Genomic DNA, 21,223 nt, shown 5'->3' on the forward strand with positions numbered 1-21,223 from the left:
GAACACGGTCTTTTGTAAAAGTGTTCAATACATTTCCTCAAAATGCGTGAAAGTCCATAGTGTCTTTCATTTTAGTTCCGTGGTAATGATTTGTGGTTTTCTTTTTTTTAAAGAATCATTCATGAAGATGGCTATTCAGAGGAAGAATGTAAACAGTATAAAGTAGTTGTCTACAGCAATACTATACAGTCCATCATCGCAATCATAAGGGCCATGGGACGGCTAAAGATTGACTTTGGGGAAGCTGCCAGAGCAGTAAGTGTTTCTCATTTCCTCTTTACTTGCTCTTTTTGAGTAGATGCAGTTGAGCAAAATCTGCTTCATGTTTTAGGGAAATAAATGTAAGTGACAAGATGTAGCAAACTACTGTCTGCTCATTTGAGATGTGTTAACATTCTGCTTTAAAAGATATTTGATTACTGCCACAAATATAAATCTAGGAAATGGGATTCTGTGGATATACTGTAGGTTTCTGTGGCAACTGTTTTATTTACTTGCTGCTTTTACAGAGCTGTTGACTTTTGTAGTAGTGAATGATAAAATGGTCTAAAAGAGGTTGTCATGGCAAGTAGCTCCGCTTTCTGAGGTGTAGAGATTAAAACAAATATCAGTCTCTGGGATAAACTTGATAAGGACGTGAACACTAAGTCTCAATTTTAGAGGTGATTTTCCAGTATTCAAGAATACTGTATCCTTATACTACACTGTACTGTAGGCTATAGAATTGAGTTTTACCATGTCCTAGTATAATTTTTGAAATGTCAGATATTCAGAAGTTGTGTTGATTGATTATAAAACTTATTGGGCCCTGAAAGTGTAGTTTGTAAATTAAGATATTTGATACGGTGGGGAGAGGGCCAGAATGAAGGTGCAGGATTTCTTATATCGTCATTAGCTAAATTCCAAGAGAAGGCGAGGAATGTATAGAACGCTTCCCTAGAACTAAGGGAGTCATCAGCTGTGCTCATTGTCATACTTAGGTGCTGTGGTCAATAAAAGGGAGTGACTTCAGGAGACTGCCTGGAAAGGCAAAGCCTCTATGTCTGTAAAGTAGCTTAGGAACTCTTCTAAGCAAGTGTCAACCTTTCAAATGCAAATTAATATTCAGTAAATAAGTGGGAAAAGTATTGGAGGGAATCATAGTAAAAGGATGGTTATAATTGATGTTAGACTAGGAAGTCTAGAGGTGTCATGAAGGAAGGGAAGCTGTAATAATGATTATAAATGATTAGAGAGAAGAGAGCAAAAGAAAAAGTGAAGAGGAATGTGTGGGGCATGACTTTGACATTTTTGTAGAAATTCCATATCACAGAAATTAGAGACTGTTTTTCTAACCCTCTGAGCAGGAAAAATGTGGTAGCTGAGACAAGAATAAATGAAGTCTTTATTTTTGTCTTACTCCTTTCTATCCTTTCTCTCACCAGCCTGTCTTCTTCCTTCCTCCCCACACCATCTACCAGTTCTTTCTCGTTTTCTTACTTTCTTCCTCTCTTTTCTCATTCCTTCTTATCACCCAACTCTGTTTCTCTGTCATATTTGCTGTATCCAGTAACTGGTTAGTAATACTACTCTCTTCCCTCTCTTTGTTGGCTTTTTCTCTGTCTCAGTTGTGTACTTACTTTCTGAGTTTCCTCCCTTTTTATTTCTCTCTCTCTATCTGACCTCCTTTCTAGCCTGGCCATTCCTTCTCCCTTCCTTTCTTTCCTCTGTCAGATTAGTTATTAATCTTTGGGTCCCATCATTCCTTTGTCACCAGATGCAGCTGACATTCTGTCTTAGAATGTTCAGGCTGCTGTAATAAAATGCCACAGATTCAGTAGCTTATAAATAACTGGAATGTATTCCTCATACTTCTGAAGGCTGGAAGCCTGGGAACTGCGTGCCAGCATGGTCTGGTTAGAGCTGTCTTCCAGGTTGCAGACTTCTTGCTGTGTCTTCACTAGGCAGGAGGGGAGGGGATCTCTGGAGTCTCTTTTATAAGGGCATTCACCCATTTGTGAGGGCACCACGCTGATGACCTAAGCATCTCCCAGGGGGCCTACCTCCTAAAACTATCACTTGGACTAGGATTTCAACATAGAAATTTGCTGCTGCTGCTGCTAAGTCGCTTCAGTCGTGTCCGACTCTGTGCGACCCCATAGATGGCAGCCCACCAGGCTCCCCTGTCCCTGGGATTCTCCAGGCAAGAACACTGGAGTGGGCTGCCATTTCCTTCTCCAATGCATGAAAGTGAAAAGTGAAAGTGAAGTTGCTCAGTTGTGTCTGACTCTTAGTGACCCCATGGACTGCTGCCCACTAGGCTTCTCCGTCCATGGGATTTTCCAGGCAAGAGTACTAGAGTGGGGTGCCATTGCCTTCTCGGATAGAAATTTGAGGGGGATACAAACATTCATACCATACTATCCGCCTTTCTTTCATTTCTTTCTTGATCAAATCAGTACCATTAATCTCCAGGTCCTAACACTCCTGTGGCACCAGAAGAAGTTGACATTGTTAATTCCTCTCATGCCTGCTGAATCACCTAGCCCTCCAGCATCTACTCATCATAATCTACAACCCTATATAATTTTTTGAAGTTTCCCTTTTTTTTTCTTTCATATGTAAGGATTTATATTTATAGCTCCTCACTTATCTTTTGCTAGTTTTTTGTAGTTGGTAGGAGAGTGAATGGAAAAGCATAGAACTGTTGTGGGATAGGTTGCTTTTTCATATTTGCTTTATAGGTGGAGGTATGATGATCACTGAAAAGAGGGGCCTCTTTATGGAGCTATAAAAAAGGGTTTATTGTGAACAGGCAGGAGTAGGTCTCAGGAAGGGGTTAAGGGAAAGATGTTACCTCCTAAAACTTAACAAAGTCAAGACAGCAAAAATATGTATCAGTATCTCTGTTTTAAAGTTTCTAAAATTAGAATCATGGTATTTTAAAAAACTAATACTTATTGAGGTTTTGAATACTTGCATGAGTATAGGTCAAATTTCAGAACCAAGGGACTGTAAAGTCTTTATTTTTTTTAACTTTTTTTTAATTAAAAAAAATTTAGTTTTATCCCTGGCTGTGCTGGGTCTTCGTTGCTGCGTAGGCATTTCTCTGGTTGCTGTGAGTGAGGGGTACTCTCTAGTTGTGGTGCATGGGCTTCTCATTGCGGTGGCTTCTGTTGTGGCGCACGGCCTCTAGGGCGTGTGGGCTTCAGTAGTTGTGGCATAGGGGCTGTTGCTCTGGCAGCATGTGAGGTCTTCCTGGATTAGGAATCAAACCGGTTTCTCCTGCATTAGCCGGCAGATTCTTTATCACTGAGCCACCAGGGACATCCCTATAAAATCTTTAAATGTTAAATAAGGCAATCTACCATATATAACTTCCTTGGTGGCTCAGGCAGTAAAGCATCTGCCTGCAGTGCAGGAGACCCAGGTTTGATCCTTGGGTCAGGAAGATCTCCTGGAGAAGGAAATGGCAACCCACTCCAGTATTCTTGCCTGAGAAATCCCATGGACAGAGGAGCCTGGTAGGCTACACTCCATGGGTTTATACCGTATACGTAGAAGGACATGCCCACTGTTGACTACATTGCCAGTTCGTGTAATTTTTGAGCTTTTCTCATTCATTCCTTTTTAATAAAATTATTATATCTGAAAATAGAGGAGGGGAATATAGATATTAGATAAAGTTTATTAGAGAGGGATGGGTCTCTATTACTGGGAAAAATACTGGAAAGAATTGCAAAAGAAGAATATTACCTGACTGCTTGTAATATAGTTGATTGCTCCCCTTCCCCCTTTACTACTACTTTATGAATTTGTTTAGCAGTTGCATTCTTATAGTTAATTAAAAATCTCCTGAGACAGATAAATAATTAGATTCAAGGCAGGGAAATCATCCCATGAGATCTGTGTTTATTTTTAAAGTATCTGACAAGCAGGGCTGGTTAGAACAAAGCAGTCACAATTCTCACAGCCCTTTCTGTCCTCTTTATCTCTCACATGTCTTACGTTTTAAAAGTATAACCACTTAGAAAGCTGTGCCTGTGACTCAGGAAGTTTTGATCAAATCTCTTTATGGTACTTTCTTTTTCTTCTTCTACCATTCTTCCTCTTTCTTATTTAGAAGATTATTATACTTCGGGGAAACCTGGAGACTCTGAATTTTTCCCTTAGGGATTTATTTCCTCCACTAGACGTCCAGACTCCGTAAATGCTTCAGTCTCTTCTTCCTGTTCTCTGTCTGAGATTTAGGGGGGGAAAGAGAACAGTGTTGCCTTAAACTTGATTAATGTTTTACTCCCTTTGATGTGTTTAGACTTTACCTCTTATCTGCTAGTCTTTTCATTTCTACTTTTATTGTAGGCTTCCTTTAACAGAATGGGGATGTATTCCATGTGCCTGTCTCTCAGACCAGTTTTTTCTGTCAAAGAAATCACGAGTGACCGGCATGGAGATCTGTAGGACAGTCAGGAGAGGTCTTTTCAGGGAATGGTGGAGTGAGAAGTGGGGGTGCACTTCTGACTGTAGCGGGGTGAGAAGGGAGGAGACAGGCTTCGTTGTAAATTCTCTCAAACTACACTGCCAAGAAAGGTCTCTTTCATGTCTCTTTTTAGAAGTAGTTACCATGTATTATGTGTGGTACCATTTGCCTGTGTGTGTTAACGAGACACTTATTAAGTCTTCAAGAAATGGAGAATCATCTGTCTCTCTCCCTTAAATGCTTTCCTCAGGACGATGCCCGGCAATTGTTTGTTTTAGCTGGCAGTGCCGAAGAAGGAGTCATGACTCCAGAATTAGCAGGAGTGATTAAACGGTTATGGCGAGATGGTGGGGTGCAAGCTTGCTTCAGCAGATCCAGGGAATATCAGCTCAATGATTCTGCTTCATAGTAAGTAATTTTTCCTTGTGAAACTAAAACAGAAAGTATCTTGGTGACCCTATCGAAAGTTCAGTGCCTGTTCTTAAGGGAATATTTTAGAACAGACACCCTTAGAATTCTGAAGGATATATTTATAAAAATTGTTTCAGTTTAGGGTTATAGAGCCATTGGTCATTTTATGTGGCTTGGAGAAAAATATTTCCTCTTGGAATGTAAATGGGAGACTTGGCATCATTAGAGTAGCTCTGTGGCTCTGTGGTCATTTATACTAAATACGTGAGAGGAGAGAAATCATTGCAGCTGAGTCCTGAATTTCTTTCTACTCAGTAAGTTCTCTCTGCATAAGGGCTTTATATTGATTGCCAGCTAACAAGAGAAGTTAAAATTGTGATATCCCTTTTATGCACACAACTCTCTGTGGCTGGGCTGCACTATGGATTTCTCTAATGGCACCCACTCCAGTACTCTTGCCTGGAAAATCCCATGGACGGAGGAGCCTGGTAGGCTGCAGTCCATGAGGTCGCTGAGAGTTGGACATGACTCAGTGACTTCACTTTCACTTTCATGCATTGGAGAAGGAAATGGCAACCCACTCCAGTGTTCTTGCTTGGAGAATCCCAGGGACGGCGGAGCCTGGTGGGCTGCCGTCTATGGGGTCGCACAGAGTCAGACACAACTGAAGCAACTTAGCAGTTACCACTTAAAAATCTTTTGTCTAGATCACAATAATAGCCTTTGTATAGAAGGAGAATGTTGAGCCTTGGGACAAAGCTGAAGCATCTGTTTGTTAAGCAAATTCTCTGGAGTGTTACATAGTTTTAGAAAATTTGTAATTAATACTTCTGTTAAGCTATTACATGTTGTCCTATATTTCTTCTTTTACAATGTGTTTATAAGACCTATATTCAGAACGTGTAGGTTTTTTCTTAATGTTGTTTTGGGGTCTTGGTGTGCTTTTGTTACCTGTATTCATCTCTGTACTAAATGAAGGCATTTCTAAGCATTAAGGTATTTTTTCCAATATTATATTCCCCTACTTTTCCTATCATTCTAGCTTAAATTGTTATAAGAAGAAATTAAATGATATTTGAGAAACATATTTTTTAAATGAAAACTTGACTTTAGAAACATGTCAGTTCAGTTCAGTCGCTCAGTTGTGTCTGACTCTTTGCGACCCCATGAATCGCAGCATGCCAGGCTTCCCTGTCCATCACCAACTCCAAGAGTTTACCCAAACTCATGTCCATCAAGTCAGTGATGCCATCCAGCTATCTCATCCTCTGTCGTCCCCTTCTTCTCCTGTCAGGATTCTATAATTTTCTCTGTAGTCATCAAAGCTAGATTGTAATTTTTAAAACATGCATTCAATAAGCTCTGAATCCTCTAACTATACCTGGAGACACATGATTTATAGAGTGGTTTTTTTTTTTTTCATAATTGTTGATCTAAGCTTGACTGATTCCCTAACATTAATGATGGTACTTAGCTTTGTGTGTGTGTGCATGCTGAGTCGTATCTGACTCTTTGCAGCCCCATGGACTATATCCTGCTAGGCTCCTCTATCCATGGAATTTTCCAGGCAAGAATACTGGAGTTGGTTGCCATTTCCTACCAAGTTGTATAGAGGGTCATTAATAATTCACTTACTATGATATCAGCTGTTCTTTAAAAAAAGATCGGGGTGGGGGGGCCTGAAATTGTGCAGAATTTAATTTAGCTTTGAAGAAGTTTTTAAATTATTTCACTGAACAAGTGAAGTTTCTTTGGAGGTATTTATTTGTTTTTGGCTTAGATTAAAAAGAAATCTTTTAACTTTTCTGTTTCATGAATGAAAACAGGAGGAAATAAATACTCATTCTTACTGAGCTTAGTAGTTCTTTTTAATTTTAATAATTCAAACAGCATTTCTAATGCCCTGGCAAATGTTTAAACAGACAAATGACCTGTTAATTTAACTGTCTGAGGGCTTTTGTTTGGTTGGATTTTTATACTGTGCAGTGCACAGTTAATTTAGTATTGAATTTCAGGAGTCTTTATTAAGAATAGTGTTTTCATGTTTTTTAATTGGCTTTCACAGTTAAATTTTGGTAGAATTAATAACACTTTTGTGTAGTGTATAAAGAATCTACTTCAGTTGTCCTGTGCTAGATGCCCCTTTTTTTTCCTCATTATCATTTCTAAGATACTGAAGGTCTGGTTTGTTCTGCCACTTTAGTGACAGGTACAGATTCTGCTTTTAGCAAGGAACTAGTTTAGTCTGTTGACTTGCTCTGCACATGGTTGGCTTCATTAGGTAAAAATAAATGTGTATTTTACTTACTTAGTTACCTAAATGATTTGGATAGAATATCCCAAACCAACTACATTCCGACTCAGCAAGATGTTTTGCGGACGAGAGTGAAGACCACAGGCATTGTGGAAACACATTTCACTTTCAAAGACCTATACTTCAAGTAAGTCACTAGCCTTTTTCTAGATATGCCAAACACAAATATCTTTCCTTTAGTTAGTATCTGTTAATCGGGTATAATTTATCTAGGCAACTTTCTTTGATTCAGAAATTTATAATTATATTCATCTGCTAGTATTTGGCTCTTTTAAGTGAATGGGTCCAAGTGTTTCTTCTTTCTCCAAATACCGTCAAATATTTTTTCTATTTGGAGCAATTTGAATTCAAAATTAAATTAGAACTTACATATCAATAAAAATAATCATGTGGTTACCAATTTATTTTATCTTTAATTTTATTCTTTTCAGCTGCTTTTTTATTGGAGTCACCAAAACAGGTATTGAATGTTTGTTGTTTAGAAGGGTAGCAACAATACTAAAAGGATAGAAAGTAGTGTTTTGGTTTAGTTTATGTGGCTTTGTTCTGGCATTTTGATATTAAAATAGAAATGCTTTTCTCACCAGTGTCAACTGTTTCTTACTGGATCTCACTTCTCTTTAAGTTTAATGGAATGAAGCTAATATTGTCATGGCCTTTGACTGATTAGTGCACAGTATAATGCACAGCTTAATTCTTAATACTGTGTACAGAGTGGAATATTGATCTAGGGGTAGAGTTAATTTGCAGAAGTAAGATGACTTATAAACAATTACTGTTTTAGAGAGAGAAAACTCTAGTATTCTAATACAGGGGATTTTCTCATCAGCATTAGTAATTCTAGAATAGGCTTCAGCTTGTCTCTGTGTTAATAATAGACCTGTCTTTTTGGTTCCTGTTTTCTGCTTTTGTGACCTTTGAGCTTAGGAGTAAACTTTCCCTCTTCAATATATGATGTCCTTTTTAGCTACTTCGTTATGCTTATATGTAGAATGTGACATTCAGCATTATTGCATGCAAATGTAACTTTAGCTCAGATTCTCTCAATTTTCTTTTCTCTGAAAAAAATTGCTTCATAGAATTCTGTATGCAGAACCGTATGCAAAATCCATACAGAGTTTAGCTATAACTAGACACTAGTTGAGGTCTCGAAGTCTTAATACACCAAAATGGATTTGAAACCTGATGGAGGAAAATAGCAGTTCAGCTGAATATTTTTAGAGTAGAAGAGCTGCTTTTCATAGTATTGATGAATTTATTAACAAGAATAGCAGAGTCTCCATGGATTATAAGTCATGAAACTGTAAAAATGAGATGATGTATGCTGTAAGATAAGTAATCCATTTATATGTCATGACCTTTACTTATTTAGTGTGGGAAACTTGTCGATGTCATAGTTGATCTTTAGTTAGGTAAATCCTATTGGTCTCTTTATGTCAGGATTAATAGCCTGATCTAATTAAGGTTCTGCACACACTTTATTGTTGGCATGTAGATATCTTGTTATGAAGTACTATCACTTCTTCCTTTTCCTCTTCTCTCTAGGCAAAAACCACTATCCATTTATTCAAACATTTATTGAGCATCTGCTATATGCAAGGCATTCTGTAATTGCTTACTTGCCTCTCAGTTATGAGGTAATGTTTATAAAATGTTGATGTTAGTGAATGATACTGTAAATGTTAATATATGTGAAAAGCCCACTTTGGGAACTTCACAGTGTTCTACCAGTTTTATGGATTTCATAGAAAGAAATGGTAGAGCATACTGAAATTATTGGTGTACCAGTGTGTGTCTGCCCTTGGAAGGTCCATGGTGAAATGTGTGATGTTAACTTTTCTAAAACTTACAAGTTTTAGAAGTTGTATTAGCGCCAACTTGTGATTGCCTCATTTCAGGGGTCAGGACTAAAGTTTCAAAAAACTGTGTTAAGATCAGCCAAAAGTTGGAGTTGGGTCATGAAGAGATGAGATGACTGTTCTTTTAAAACATACACTGAAAAATTATTCAACTATGTCTTAAATTTCTCTCAATCTGTTGAAATAGACACCTAGTCCCTGTAGATCTGACACACTGAACCAGCTTGGCAGAGTTTAACCTTAAAACATTTTATCATTGTCATTCAAACATATAACTTAAGAGTAGCGAACCATTTGTATACATACCTCCTCAGACCCTAGTACCAGTTAAAAAACAAAGTGATGCAGGTCCTTCTTTTACCGTAGGTGACAAAAGAGGACACTGCTGACAGAAGTTCAGCAGTTTACTCAGAATATCAAGTTAAGTCTCCTGGAAGGGATTAGTGGAGTAAAACTAATCAGAAGTGGAACATAAGGTGTGTGAATGGTTTTGAGGCTTTGTTATTATTCATTAGGTTGAATGAGACTTGAAGTTGGAAAATACTGGTTTTGTGTTTAGATACTGGGTTCTTAGAGTTCTACCACAAAATATAATTTACTTTTTTCTGCAGTTAATCTTGAAAATATTTTCCTTAAAGTAAGAAAAACATATCTCAGTTATAACTCGATGTAAAGAAAGAAAAAGTAAGGAGAACAAAATTTTGAATCAGTAGAATTATGGAAGCAGGATGCAAGTTGGGGATTTATGTTTTTTCATCATTCTTTTTCTTTTTTATCTGTATAACTAAAGAGATAAATCATTTTGAGAGGTAGAGTGGTGTTGTGAGTACCAGCTTGGGTACAGGGATTAGAGCTCCAGTCCCCATTTGTTAGTAGTGTTCCCTTGGGCAAATGAACATATCTGTACCTCAGTTTCTTCATCTGTAAAAGGGGATAATAATAGTACTGGCAGGAGTGTTATGAGGGTTAAATGAGTTAATATACTTAAAGATGTTTAGGGTAGTGTCTGGCAAATGTTAGTTATTATTTTTACTATCTCAGATTGTTCAGTATTGTTCAGCTTTTCATTTTTCCTGTCTTTTCCCCTCCTTCCTTTAATCTGTTTCACTGCTCACTCTGCTGACTTTTGGCACATCTGGCACAAGCTTTGATAGAGAGGAGGCTCAACTGTTTCTCTAAAATGAGAATCTTGATTGTTCTTCAACTTTATTTTCTCATATTGTTCTCTTACATTTAACTACAGATAATTTTTATTTGCTTCTTGTTTGTCTTTTTTTTTTATTATAAATGGGGTTTTGAAAATGCAATAGTGGGAACTTCCCTAACCATTTCAGTTTCGAAATGTGTGTGTGTGTGTGTGTGTGTGTGTGTGTGACCTTGCTAAAATTGTGCATTCTTTCCCCTTGTTCAGGATGTTTGATGTAGGTGGCCAAAGATCAGAACGAAAAAAGTGGATTCACTGTTTTGAGGGAGTGACAGCAATTATCTTCTGTGTGGCCCTCAGTGATTATGACCTTGTTCTGGCTGAAGATGAGGAGATGGTATGTTGGAGCTTCTGGTAAATAAAAGACCTGTCTAATGCAAGCAGGAAATGGAAAATAATTCTTAGGAAGACTTTGTGCATCCATTTACTTATTGAACCAGAACCTAATAGTCTTAATTTTTCTCCTTGTCAGTGAGATTAAATTTTCAAATTATTGATTTATACCCTGTTAACCATAAGGAGATATGACAGCACACTGAGTATATGGACAGGATTAGGTCTCTTATTAGCTAGTCCTTATTCCCACTTCCCAAGCTTCAAGAATTATAAAAATAAGGACTGACTCAGCTTTTGTATTATCAGTATCTGACTAGTTTCCATGATTGCACATCAGTGGTTTTAAGACTTCATGGTCTGAGACTTCTCTTGTGGTGCAGTGGCTAGGACGACGCCACACTCCCACCGCAGGAGGCATGGGTTCAAGCCCTGGTCGAGGAACTAAGATCCTGCATGCTGCGTAGCACAGTCAAAGGAAAGAAAAGAAATAAACCCTTTCTGGTCTGTTTTTCATTAATAGTTAATCTACTTTTACTTTTTGCTACTGACCTATATCATCCTTTGTTTATTTCTCAGAACCGAATGCATGAAAGCATGAAGCTCTTTGACAGCATTTGTAACAACAAATGGTTTACAGACACTTCAATCATTCTGTTTCTCAACAAGAAAGATCTTTTTGAGGAAAAAATAAAGAGGAGTTCATTAACTATCTGTTATCCAGAATACACAGGTAAAGGGTCATGAAAGATTTTGTTGGAGGTATACATCTTGAATCAAAACTTTCATGACCTTCCTACAGCTGTCATTTGTTTTGAATATTGTATGTATCTCCTTGTGGAGAGTGTTCATTTGTAGTGGTATCAGCATTAAGCATGTGCTTAAGACCCCTGAAGTCTAAGGTGCTATTCCAGATATAATCATATTTATGATGTTTATATTTCTGCCCTCATTTTTTGAGGTAAAGAAAGATAAAAATTTGATATAAATATATTCACAAAAAACAAGGATAAGATAGAGTTTTGCACTCAAGAAACTAACATTAGTTATAGAAAGAGAGAGAGAGACACACACACATGTAAAGAGTTTCATTTTAGTGTGAAATGTTCATTAATAGAAGAACCAAAGAAGTGGTTACCTCAGTGGGATCAGTGTAATCTTTTTCTAGAGGAAATGACACTTGGAGTGAGAGAGTAGGAGGATGAACTAGAAATCATCAGGCAGGTGGGGGAGTAAAAAACATTTTAGGAAAAGAAAATAGCATATATAAAAATCTGCAGTTAAAATTGACATTATTTGTCATAACTGCCATGACTGGTAAGGACATCAGTGGGTTCACTTGAATTTAAACCAGCTCTAGATAGGAAAAAAATCTCAGTCTCCTCATTTGCTACTCCAGTGGAGAGCACATCTCATATTTTAGAACAAATAGGGGTGCCTTGCTTAAATAAAAATAGCATTTAATGTATAATTGTGTGAAAGGTTTATGGGTAAAGCTGTATTTTTGCAGCATTGTGACAGTAGCTTCTGCTTTAATATTAAACAGCTTGTTATTTAAATACTGGATCAAAATGGTTGGCTTCAAAATGTCATCATTAATTAACTTCATGTGCAAAAAAAGAAAAAGACATGATTTGTTCTGAAACCTAGGAGGAATTTAAAATTGCTGGAGCCTAGACTGTGGGGAGGAGTGGTTAGAGAAATGGGCAGGGATGCTTGTAGAGGGCATTGTATGCCATGCTGAGACAGAGGGGAACTGTTGAAGGATATTCTTTGGGGTACATGATGTAGTAGGAACTGATTTTAAAAGATTACATAATAGATGCCAATAAAGATAGATAGTAGGGGAGTTGAATTAGTAAGGACTTTCAGTATACACATTGAAACTTTTGGTGAAGGTACAGAGATACAGAATTCAGGGACAAGAATGCAGATGGTCCTCGAGAATGCAGTTAGAATTAGGAAATATTGTCAGAAGTCCTGGAAGCCCTTCTTTCCCCATCTTTTTTCTCTTCTGTGTCTTCTCTATTCTTCTCTCTCTCCTTACCAACTCTCTCCTGTTTAGTGTATATGATAAAAGTTGGCCCTGTCATGGTTACTGTATCTCCTCCATTTAAAAAACCAGGCTAGATTGGGATTTGTTGGCCCAAGGTTCAGATTGATTGGCCAAGGTTAAGTAAGGCAAAAACCCTTAGCTCAGTAAGTTGAGGTTAGGGTCAACAAACGTGAGCACTAGGGCTGTATCATTATGACCTTTAGATCAGAATTAAGTGTTTCTAGGAAAGTAGACCTCTTGTTAGCTGAGCAGATGCTGTAAATGCTTTCTATAATAAGGTGAAAGGGTGTAGCTAGGGTAAGGAAATGGAAAGAGTCAGAGATACTCTTGATTGGTACTTGGTACGTTCCTAAATATAAATTCATTTAGGAATGTTAAATATGAGTTCATATTTTGGAATGTTGGTTTTGAAGTTTCTGAAACATCCTGATAGAGATATTTAATAGATAGTTATATATATGGCCTTGGAGCCTGGGGAGAGGTTAAAGGTTAGTAACAGATACTGATTTGGGATCATGTGTAAATACAACATGAAAATGGATGAGATGACCTAGGGTGATGATATAGAATGAGGAGAGAAAAGAGTAGGATGGGAGCAAATACCAGCCTCTGTTGGCAGGAGAGAAAGAAAGGTATGTATTGGATATAAAGAGAAGAATCTGGAAAGCTGAAGTGTCATAAACTAAGAGGAGAGTTTAAATAGTGCGGAGTGGTCAACAATGTCATATGCATATTTTGAAAAAATGTCTTGTGGAGCTAGCAGTTAGAAGATCATTGACTGTTAATGGAGAGCATTGTCAGTGGAATGAGAGCAGAGCCAGGACCAGTGAGTTACTGAGTGGGCAGTGAAGAAATAAAGACAAGTATAGCCTCCTCTTGAGCAGCTTAGATAACAGGGGAAGGAGAGATCTTTAAATGTTTATAGGCTTAGAGTAAGATCCTAAAGCAAAAGAGAAGTTGTTAAAAGTAGATGTAATTAATGGAGCAAAATTTGTAATCAGGTGGGAAAAGAAGGAATCAAGAGTCTAGGTAGGATGGATGGATAAATAAATTAGTATATCTGTACTATGGAATATTATTTAGGTATGTGTGTGTGTGTGCTCAGTCGCGTCTCTCTCTTTTTGACCCCATGGAGTGCAGCCTGCCAGGCTTCTATTTAGCTATAAAAAGGAACAAAGTATTGATAATGCTACAACTTTGATGAATACTATAAACTTTATACTAAATAAAAGAAGCCAAACAGAAAAGGTCACATTTGTATGATTCCTTCTATATGGTATATCCCAAATAGGCAGATCCATAGAGACAGAAAGCAAGTTGGTTGGCAGGAAATTGACACGGGGGAATGAGGAATGGTTACTTAATGGGGTATTTTTCTGGGGTGGTAGGAAAGTTTGAAACTAGAGAGAGGTGGTGGTTGTATAACATGTGACTGCACTGAATACCACTGATTGTAAACTTACTGCATGTTATGTGAGTTTCATTTCAACTTAAAAAGTTGAGATGTAGTTTTAAAGCCCTGTGACCTCTCTCTTCTTAGAGAATTTAGAATTGCAGCCTCTGTTAAGAGTGAGGAGGAAGATGAAAGTGAAAGTGAAGTCGCTCAGTCGTGTCCGACTCTTTGCGACCCCGTGAACTGGGGCCCACAAGGCTCCTCCGTCCTTGGGATTCACCAGGCAAGAATACTGGAGTGGGTTGCCATTTCCTTCTCCAGGGGAACTTCCCGACCCAGGGTTCGAACCCAGGCCTCCTGCATTGCAGGCAGACGCTTTAACCTCTGAGCCACCAGGAGGAAGATGAGAGTTGGTTAAGTTTATAAAAGGTAGCCAGATTTTAGAATGGGAGAAAAATTTTAAGACAAGTAAAGGATTGATGTTAATGTTTCAGCTGGGAATCTTCACACACAGCAAAGAGTTGTCAATATCTTATCCATTTTTTGGTAGGGGGTGGGATGAATTTCCAAGCCTGTTTTCCATTGCTGTCATTCGTAAGAATTTTCACATCATGTTTTGGTCATCTGTCTAAATGTTTGCCTTTCCGCATTCCTCATGGGCCAGAGAAGGGGGCAACAGAGGGATAAGATGGTTGGATGGCATCACTGACTCAGTGGACATTAATTTGAGGAGATAGTGGAAGAAAGAGGAGCCTGGCACGCTGTAGTCCATGGAGTTGCAGAGAGTCAGACATGACTGAATGACTGAACAACAGCAGCTGCTTTAATTTACAGAAGTTCTGTACATCTCAGTAAATCTTATTCAACCACCTACCAAGCTATCTTCCTTCCTCTTTTAAAATATTGTTTAAATAATAGTCATTTTTTTCTTAAGCTTTCCTTTGTTATTTAGTCTTCTTTATATACTTGGTTGTTGATATTTTTTGGGTCATGCTTAATGTCACTGAAAATAGCCCCTAATTCTCAGGCAACTGTGTGTTGTCTTTGTTGAGTTTCCCTGGCTCTGTAGCCAATTTCTAAAGCTATTCTAAAAACTCACAAGTAAACAAGATTGTTTCGGAAGCAAGTGATTAAGAGTGTTAATTTCAAATGTTGTTGAAATAGGGTTACTTTGGATAACCCCCTCTTTGAAGAAATAACAGATTTATTGAGATCTTCACGTACCATAAAACGCACCACTTAAAAGTGTGCGATTCAAGCCCCTTCCCATTTGCATCTACTGATTACCTTTGGTTATTTAAACTATTGCTGTAAGGCTCTGAGGCTAAGCTCTGTTAAAACTGGATGATTTTGAAAAGAAGCATGAGTTACCCTTTTGAATTGTTTATTTCAACATGACCCAAGGAACACAAGTTCTCTTAACTTTTTAAGCAATTGTGTTCTTCTAGAAATGCATCCTCCTATTTCCCTAGTTTCTTTTTATACTTTCTAAATTTTTTGGCTAAAAAAGGCAAATAAAAGGGAAAAAGGAAAAAAGCTTTGTTTTCCTGGATCTTTGTGATAAGTTTACTGACAATGAGATTGTGCACTCAAGAAACATGTGATTATAGAAAAACCTAATGATTATAGAAAAATAGGAATCTTTATTTCAATTGGGTTATAGTCCCTCTCTCCATAAGTAAATGGTGATGGCCTGATTTAATTGAGTTCAGGCAGCTGTTATAATTTGAACTAAGAATATTGGGTGTCTGCCTCAGGTTCCAACACATATGAAGAAGCAGCTGCGTACATTCAGTGCCAGTTTGAAGATCTGAATAGAAGAAAAGATACCAAGGAGATCTATACCCACTTCACCTGTGCCACAGACACCAAGAATGTGCAGTTTGTTTTTGATGCTGTAACAGATGTCATCATTAAAAACAACTTAAAGGAATGTGGACTTTATTGAAGAGTGTGGATGTTAATAAAAGGTAAAACTTTGAAAGGTTTAGTTATAGTGCTGTTAGTGATGTCTCTTGACTTTGTAAACTTTTCCTAATTACAGCTGTTTTTCTTTTCTAGTTATTACGGTGTGGAGTGTTGAGACCAGACTTCCTTTGCTGCCTCATTGGGCAGCTGCAAGCATGAACGGGACCAGGGAATGGCAGCAGCATGCAGAATCCTAGCACTCTTTTAGCACAATCTTCTGTATTAGGGAACTCTTAATTGACACAAGATGCTAAAGTCAGACATTGGAATTGGAGCAACTGTAGTATGATTTGATCATCGAGACATGACTTGGATTTCATAGTCTCAAACGTTTAGGGCAGATGTGAAGTTGAGGTGCTGCATTCCAGAACTTCAATATGTAGCTTACTGTTTTTCTTCTTCCCTCTTGACAAACCACCAGTAGTTCATTTTTTCAAGTTTTTTTTTTCATTAAGGGAAGAATAACTTCACTGAATTTTATTTTTTTGTGAAAGAACCTTTATTAAAACACAATCTTAACTATGCACATGATGTGACCAGATCATCTTGAAAATATTCCTCTTAGTAGGAACACTTTGTTTTTAACTCTAGGTATGGTCAGAATATAATATTTCCATAATAACTTAATTCTTTTCAGTTATTTGGGCTCTAATTATAGGTTTTTTGGTTGAAATTTATGTTACTATCCTGCTCAGAGTACCATTATGGTTTCTAAATGGCAGTTACATTGAAGAAGTCTATAGTAAGATTCAAGCTCTGTCTCTTTTTTTTTTAAGCTTGTGGTTGAAGGTTAACCTAGTTTATGCTTATCACCAAATTACGAGATAAATGCTGATGTAGTATGATAAAGTCAGCTTCTTGGATACAGACACACCCAGGGCAGCTGTCAATTAGAAAAGTATATTGCTAAATTCCAAACAGAACCAGTGACTTTGCTGCTGCATATCTGCTAAATTGATCACTTTGATTCTTGCTTGTTTGTCTCAGTCATAGGGAGTTCTGTAAAAGATGCCCCATGTTTTCCATCTTCCATTGGCCTTTTCTGTTGAGAAACATCTGAAGTGTATTAAAAAGTGCATGCTTTTACTTTGTAAATGTGGTGCCAAATCCCTGTTTGCCATTGTTTTTTTTACTGTAGCAATGTTGATTGTAGTAATCTTTAGTCAGTACCTTGTTTTGCTGAAACTATTGATTTGGGGACTTTTTTCTACTTTGTCGTGTGTACAGATTTTTAATCTGTTATAGTTGACAGCAGTATTAAAATGGTGAGTAAAGAGTCCAGGTTTGTTCCTGTTTGTAATTAGTCCTTTCTGGAAATATTTTCTTCTGCTGTTTTTTGCCCCTGCTGTGTGCTTAGGCCTTTGTCTGAGAATGGGTTTAGGTAGAAGGGTTCTCTGAAGGTCTTAAGTCTTTTGGTGTATAAGTATTGTTGAATCTTGGCCTGACTGAGGTTGTTATGTCATATCTGTATAAGTGATGCACAGTCAAAACCCATTTTCCAGATTTACATTTTGGTTTTGTGAAGAGCTCTTTTCACGTCAGCCTGCAGGTCCTTTTGTGCAGTGTACTGCAAATGGCATTAAATATTGAATGGTCCATTAGGGGAAGGCAGATGAAGAGAATGCAGTTTGAGCATTCCAAATCAGTAATTTGAGTAGTGCCTTTTGGGGTCCAGTCTTTTTGGATTGGATTCTATTTCATCTTTTGATGTGACCTTTCAGTAGTTTTAAAAAAAGGTTGGTGGTCATCAAAGCTGGTTCAGAAAGCAAGCCACAGCAGTTCAGTGCCTTTATTGGTAGGTTTTTTTCTTTTTGCTTTCTTGGGAAAATTACAACTCTGCAGGTGGTATAACTGTATTATCTAACAACTTTTTTTTTTTAGAATTGGCAAAACTGGATTTAAAAGAAAGAAAATTATCAGCTTCAATTGGTGATTGACTTATGCTCACAGTGTAAATAAGGGATCGTTCTTGTTCATTTTGAATATGTCTTTTCCTTATTGTATTCTGTGATGTAGAATCATTTGGAATGATACCAAATGAGAACTGGTAGAATGTTACTTTAACGGTAGTTTTTCTATAGTGTGGGCTAGTGGGATCGTGTTGTTGATAACCCAAAACAAGAGATAATCCAAAAAAGTTAATTTAACTTGAAATGCATTTTGTATTTTCATTTGAATATGTCTATCTGATGTGTTAATTTTTTTAGCCTTTTCATTAATGAAAATAGTAATTCTCTACTTTTTTGACCTTACACCATTTACATTTGTCCTACATTTGTGAGGATCACCTCTTACCCCTCCATCCCAAATAATTTATCAAAATGCACATTCGTTGAGGGCACAGTTTCAGTCTGTGGTTTTCAAATATGCCTTCAGTCAAAATCACCTGGATCCATCTCAGAGATTGACTCTTGGCTGGTGGGCTAGCAGTCTATAATTTTAAAAAGGTGATTTTGATCTGATGAATCTGATGGTCTGCCTTACAAACCACTATTGTGTTTTGAATTAAAAGATCTTTTCTTATAGCAGAGCCAAAATGTGGGGATGACACATCATATCTACTAGCTTGGAGAAAAAGAATTGATATTTGTAATCAAAGAAATGAAAAATCGCCTGTATCTTTTTGGTAGAGAACACTGAAAATTTATGATGGATCATGTTTCAGAATTTAGTTGGCCAGGCTTTGGACCATCTAAGAAATCAGCACATCTAAGAAAATTTAAAAATTAAATAACAATAAATAGCCATTAGCAGGAAGGACTGTAACAGCAGCTTTATTTTGTTGACAGTCACATCTTAGCCACCTGATTAAAACTCTGGGGTGTAAAATTGCCATGTTATGCTCCTATGTAAAGAGGAAGAATTCTGCTCCTTAATGGTCAGTCTTAGGGAATAAATCACCTTACAATTTCAGCTTTTCAACAGATTCACCTCCTGGCATGAAAATTCTAAGAACTGTTAGAGTTATTCATAAGTGGATCTTGAAGTATCATTTTTGTCTTGGATGGTTTGACTCTAGACCTCTAGTTCAGTGCATTGTACCTGACAGGTTGTGACTTTTCACAAGGTGCTGCTTTCGAAGAATAGATGGACCACATTTTAAAAACCTGTTTCCTTGCCTTGTTTATTTTTTATTCTCTTATGTATTCTATTTGTGTTTTATTATATACACATTTTGGAGTATTTAAAAATAACTGCTGGTTCTTCGAATTTATTTGCTCACCTTATTTTCTTACATTCAGGCCACTGATGTGTGGCCGTTCTCTCTGATTTGTAGCTATAACTTTGTTTGGACCTTGATGGCCTGATCTGGTTAGTTACTTTTTTATATTTATCCATTTGCTTAGCAGAGTTCTGGCGTTTCCTGTTGTAGAGCTCCTTGCTGTATTGGCAGTTACATACAAGGGGAAGTTAGTCTCTCAGTCAGTCAGAAAGCTGCCTTTGAATGATTTTTTTTTTCTTTTAGATGTTCAAAAAACAGTGGCCCCGTACTCATTGATACAAACCTAAAATATTAATAGTACTAATTCCTTTTACTGATTCCCTGTGAGATCTTTCATATGTGATACTGACTTTAAGAATAAAATTATCTCAGTTTCCCTGTACTGCCAGGTAATTTTCTTCTTCCAGTTTAGGCTTCAAAGTACAAATCAGAGATCTGACCTGAACCAGCCACAGGTCTCCTTGTAAACTTATGACTGTCCAAACACAAAAGAAAACCAAGCTGCTTAGAGACCTGAAACTTAGATACCTTTTGCTATCAACTATCAGAAAGTAAAAGATTTAATTTAAGTGAGGCATACTGAAGAACAGACTTCCAGGATGGTCAGGATCCTTGTTCCTTTACCCTTGTTTAGGTTTTGAATCCCCATTCCCCCTCACCACCCACCCTCCAGTTTTCTCACAATCTTTTATGAATTACTTCTGCTGAGGAGAGCATATTTCAGAACAAATCAGGGCAGGACAGTTATTTTCTGATACTATGTCAGGCCTGCACCTGGCTTTACTCAAGTCTTCTCAGGAATAAGAGATAATATGGAATATTATGCAGCAGCAGATACTTGTGGTGCAAGATTAACATAGAGACTCTTTGGCTAACCTCGACTCAATTAACATGTCCAAATCAGGTCCAGGGAATATGTAGTTTTCAGGTAAATTCCTCAGGTGGTTCTGATGTGACTAACCTGGGCCAACATCCTGGGGACAACTGAATAGACCTCATATTAAAGATCAACAGGAATAGTAAACAACCTCTAAGTCACTAGTGAAAGACTTGAGTTATTTTTTATTTGCAGTAAGTACAAAGCACCTTTTGTACATAACTTAAAGTGCCTTTCACCCAAAAAGTTAGTTTGAGGAATGTTTAGCCAAAGAATATTACTGCATTTTGGATAAGAGCATTTAGCTTTTATACAAAAGTTAGACAAAACAAGAAACTTGGGGTTTCTAAACATTTATTTCATTTATTTCACTCCATTTATTTTCAGTGAAAATAGATACACAAAAGTAAAGATAAAATCCTATAACAAAGATAACTATAATAACATGAATATCCATTCACAGTCGGTAGATAAAAAACAAAACTAGCTATAGAATGAAAGTTTGTCGGGGATGAGGTAGGTAAGGGGAATGAATGATTGAGGAGTTAAATATATATCTCTGTATGCCCAGGGGTATATGTTTTCCCTTCCTGAAATCTAGTGGGAATCAGCATGGTAGGAGAGATAATCAAATATTAGTAAATATACGTATGGGGTACACTGTCTCAATGTGTTAGCATTAGCTGTAAGATCATTTACAGCTGGAATATTAAATTCTGTACACCCTGGTTGTACAGATACCCTATCTTACCCCCACCCCCCGGCCATATTCCTTTGGGTTATCCAAACATTTTTATCAAGAGGTTTGTGTATATGTAAGAGAGAATCCCAGTGGACATAACAAATTATAAGAAATTACCTGTTTTTTCTAACTGTTCACCTTTGCTTACATAGGATGAAGGGTTCTTTTACGAGGTTGGAGAGTTGCTTGATGTGCTGGGTTCTGGTCTTTTCCCTGCTTCCTGCTAGCTATGAAATCTTTCAGTCTTATATCCCTCATCTAAAGACAGACTAAAGTACTCCTTCCAGTTCTGATACACTATAGTTCTGACCAAATAGAAATAACATTAGAAATGTTTCATAAATATTCTTTATGATATTCGAAATTATACTCTACTCCAAAAAA

At 37.2% G+C, this 21,223-nt stretch overlaps 1 protein-coding gene across 1 annotated transcript in view; it reads left to right on the forward strand.

Moving 5' to 3' along the window:
* Positions 1-17,276, forward strand: part of GNAI3 (G protein subunit alpha i3) — a 44,554-nt gene extending 27,278 nt beyond the window's left edge. Inside the window, exons 3-9 of the mRNA XM_069573679.1 lie at positions 114-255; positions 4,710-4,867; positions 7,183-7,311; positions 10,455-10,584; positions 11,160-11,313; positions 15,787-15,999; positions 16,091-17,276. Coding sequence (XP_069429780.1) covers positions 114-255; positions 4,710-4,867; positions 7,183-7,311; positions 10,455-10,584; positions 11,160-11,313; positions 15,787-15,977 — 904 coding nt within the window. The 3' untranslated portion in view covers positions 15,978-15,999; positions 16,091-17,276. The remainder of the gene's footprint in view (positions 1-113; positions 256-4,709; positions 4,868-7,182; positions 7,312-10,454; positions 10,585-11,159; positions 11,314-15,786; positions 16,000-16,090) is intronic.
* Positions 17,277-21,223: the final 3,947 nt, after the last annotated feature.

The sequence above is a fragment of the Ovis canadensis genome, chromosome 1 (genome assembly GCF_042477335.2).
Source record: "Ovis canadensis isolate MfBH-ARS-UI-01 breed Bighorn chromosome 1, ARS-UI_OviCan_v2, whole genome shotgun sequence".
Classification (NCBI taxonomy): Eukaryota; Metazoa; Chordata; class Mammalia; order Artiodactyla; family Bovidae; genus Ovis; species Ovis canadensis.